Source organism: Cebus imitator, unplaced genomic scaffold (assembly GCF_001604975.1).
Source record: "Cebus imitator isolate Cc_AM_T3 unplaced genomic scaffold, Cebus_imitator-1.0 Scaffold547, whole genome shotgun sequence".
In the NCBI taxonomy this organism is placed as follows: domain Eukaryota; kingdom Metazoa; phylum Chordata; class Mammalia; order Primates; family Cebidae; genus Cebus; species Cebus imitator.
In genome coordinates this window covers 236,031-239,716 of record NW_016107862.1, presented here as the reverse complement: position 1 = coordinate 239,716, position 3,686 = coordinate 236,031, and the positions used below count along the sequence as shown (strand labels likewise).

General features: G+C 34.7%; 1 protein-coding gene across 4 annotated transcripts in view; it reads right to left on the bottom strand.

The window, feature by feature from the left end:
- DHX57 (DExH-box helicase 57) overlaps positions 1-3,686 on the bottom strand; it is a 77,334-nt gene that overhangs the window by 51,400 nt on the left and 22,248 nt on the right. For all 4 annotated transcript variants that reach the window (XM_017515317.2, XM_017515315.2, XM_037733799.1 and 1 more), the window contains exons 10-11: positions 1,175-1,308; positions 253-307 (exon numbers count right to left, since the gene is read on the bottom strand). In XM_017515317.2, the coding sequence (XP_017370806.1) occupies positions 253-307; positions 1,175-1,308 (189 nt within the window). The remainder of the gene's footprint in view (positions 1-252; positions 308-1,174; positions 1,309-3,686) is intronic.

Below are 3,686 nucleotides of genomic sequence, written 5' to 3'. Positions count from 1 at the left end.
GCCTCGGCCTCCCAAAGTGCTGGGATTACAGGCGTGAGCCACCGCGCCCGGCCTTATTATTCTGTTTTCAAAGTTTCACTGAATCTTTTTTTTTTTTTTCAAGAGATGGGGGTCTCAGTATGTTGCCCAAGCTGGTCTTGAACTCCTGGCCTCAAAGGATCCTTCCACCTTGGCCTTCCAAAGTGCTGGAATTACAGGCATGAGCCACCATGCCAAGTCCTTTCACTGAATCTTAATTAGTATCTTCCTTACCTTGTCACAGCAATTGCATCTTCCAAAAAAAATTGATCAACAGGAAATGTACGACCTAGAAAAACAAGGAGATAAAATAGAAAAGCCTGAGAACACCCATTTAACCATCATGAAATAGTTTATATATATAATTCTCTTAAAACAAAGCTTGTCACGCTAAGGGTCCTATTTGTTCTGTGGTCTTAAAAGTATCAAGAAGAAAAGTTCTTGGTAACAAATTGGAAAGGGTAGATTTCAGTCAGTAAGACAGTGTATAGGTAGAGAAATGATCATTTCCTAAGACTTTTTTTTTTTAACCTGTTACACCTTTCATACCTGCCCCACTTCTGCCATAGAGGATCTTTAAACATTCAACAATTGTATTCTAGATCAAACACAAAGTTTCTTCCTTAAATTTATTGTCAGCATTCCCTATAATTAAAACAAGCTGCATTATTGTTTATCAGTCAGTACTTCCAAAGAGTCTTTCTGATTGAAGAATAAATCAAAGCTTAGGGTGATAATTTTACAATGAGACTGTGGAAGCACCAAAAGAAAAAGCAAACTATCCAACTTTACTTTCTCCCAGAGTGGACCAACATCCAGAAATTTAGCAGAATCCAGAAAAGAACAAATATACTGTCGCAGGCACAAGTTCCCTCTTGATGACATATTGCCACTATAAACTTTGATGTTAAACATGATGGAATGCTAGTGATAAGCAACCATGACTTTTTTTATAAGTCACCTAAAAAAATTAAAATCTCCCAGCAAGATATGTTATCTCCTTATCAACTACATTATATGGTTATGATTTTACGTTATAAATGAATCACTTCTCTAGAAAGAGGTATAAATATCTACCTATGTCTCAAACTTTAAAATAATTATATTTGCTTTTAAGCATTAGAATTGTACATATTTAATGATGCATTTTAATCACCTGGTATAGTAATAACTGGGCAGGAATTAAAATATTCTGAAAAAAGCTCAGCGTTTAAAGTTGCACTCATTAAAATAACTTGAAGAGTTGGCCTCTGCGATACAATGTCCTTCAAAACTAGCAGCAGGAAGTCACTAGAGAAAATAAAAGAAACACCCGAGGATCAAACAAATTCAACACATGAAAATTGATAACTTTTACCATATTTTGAGCAAAAAAAAAAAAAAAAAAATATAAAAAAAAAAAAAAAAAAAAAAAAAAGAACCATAACATTCATATGTGTTGTGTTCTTGGATGTGAAGCCTTAATATTACAGGTTGAATGTCCTTTATGTGAAATGGTTGGAACCAGAAGTGTTTCAGATTTCAAATTTTCTCAGATTTTGGAATAGTTGCATATACACAGTGAGATATCTTGGGGATGGGGCCTAAATGTAAACATAAAATCCACTTATGTTTCCTACGTACCTTATATACATAGCCTAAAGGTAATTTTATAGAACATTTTGATTAATTTTGCCCATGAAATAAAGTTTGTGTATATCGAACCATCAGAGAGTAAAGGTGTCAGATGTGGAATTTTCCACTTCTAGTGTCATGTCAGCACTCAAAAAGTNGCAGCAGGAAGTCACTAGAGAAAATAAAAGAAACACCCGAGGATCAAACAAATTCAACACATGAAAATTGATAACTTTTACCATATTTTGAGCAAAAAAAAAAAAAAAAAAATATAAAAAAAAAAAAAAAAAAAAAAAAAAGAACCATAACATTCATATGTGTTGTGTTCTTGGATGTGAAGCCTTAATATTACAGGTTGAATGTCCTTTATGTGAAATGGTTGGAACCAGAAGTGTTTCAGATTTCAAATTTTCTCAGATTTTGGAATAGTTGCATATACACAGTGAGATATCTTGGGGATGGGGCCTAAATGTAAACATAAAATCCACTTATGTTTCCTACGTACCTTATATACATAGCCTAAAGGTAATTTTATAGAACATTTTGATTAATTTTGCCCATGAAATAAAGTTTGTGTATATCGAACCATCAGAGAGTAAAGGTGTCAGATGTGGAAATTTTCCACTTCTAGTGTCATGTCAGCACTCAAAAAGTTTCAGATTTTGGACCATTTCAGATTTCAGATTTTTGGATTAGGGATGCTCAACCTGTATAAAGATACGAATTCTTTCCCAAATAAACCAAATCAAAATCCCAAGAGGATTTATCATCAAATTTTATAATTTTTTTTTTTCACTCTTAGCTGGTATAGGGTACAAACTTGATAATCCTACTTCTTGACATCTACATGTACACAAAGAGGCATATACAAAGATTTTCATTATAGCATTGTTTGTAATAATGAAACAATAGAAACTACCCAAATGTCCATCAACTGAGAAATGGTTAATTATAACAATATCATCCAGTCTATGGAATAACATGAGGCAGATACAAGGAATATGGTAGAGGTTATTCCTTAAGGAATACATCCCTAAGACATATTGTTAGTAGGAAAAATCCCAAATTGTCTGGAATAATATGCACTGCAGAATAACACCACCCTAATTGGTCTCTTGGCCCTTGCCCCCATGCAATCTGTTCTCATTACAGCCAATCAATAATGCTCTTTGAATGTCCATCTATTGTGCTGACCAGGTGCAGTGGCTCACACCTGTAATCCTAGCAGTTTGGGAGGCTGAGGTGGGAGGAATGCTTGAGGCCAGGAGTTCAAGATCAACGTGGCCAATATAGGAAGACCCCATCTCTTAAACCAAAAAAGAAAAATAAAAGAAAAATCAATGCCACTCTTCTACATAAAATCCAATGACTCCTTAGAGTCCTTACTAACAAGGCTCTATATGGCATGGTCTGTACCCCATGCCCCCCATCTTTTCCTAGTGCTCTCTCTCTCTCTCATTCACTCAGCAACGGCTCACTGCTCTCCTTGCTGTCTTTGAGGTATGTACCTTGGGTCTTTTGTACATGTTATTAATCTGCATGGATTACTGGGCTTCTCTTAGTCCTTCACACAGGTAGCTCTGTCACTTCCTTCAAGTCCTTACTCCAAAGACATTTTTTCAGTGAGGACTTCCTTGGCTACCGTATTTAAAGTTTCAAATGTCCTCCTCCCTTGCATTTCTATTGTCTTTTTTTCTGCTTTATTTTTTTTTCTTAGCACTAACCATACTCTGTATTTTACTTAATTATCTTGCTTATTGATGAGCTCTCCCACTAGAAGTTCTACATGGACAAGAATTTTATTCACTACTCCAGGATCTACAGCAACACCTGGGACATAGTAAGTACTTAATGAATATTCATTGACTTACTAAATGAATATATCATCCATGTAAGAAAAAAAGGTCAGAAAACAAAAGTAACTATTACTAACAAAGTAAACATCTGCATCCATGCATAGAAGGATATATTACCAGTTTACTTCTAAGAAAGGAACTGAGAGTGGTTTGGAGTATTAAGAGGAACTTTCACTTTATCTGTAATATTTTTCTTTT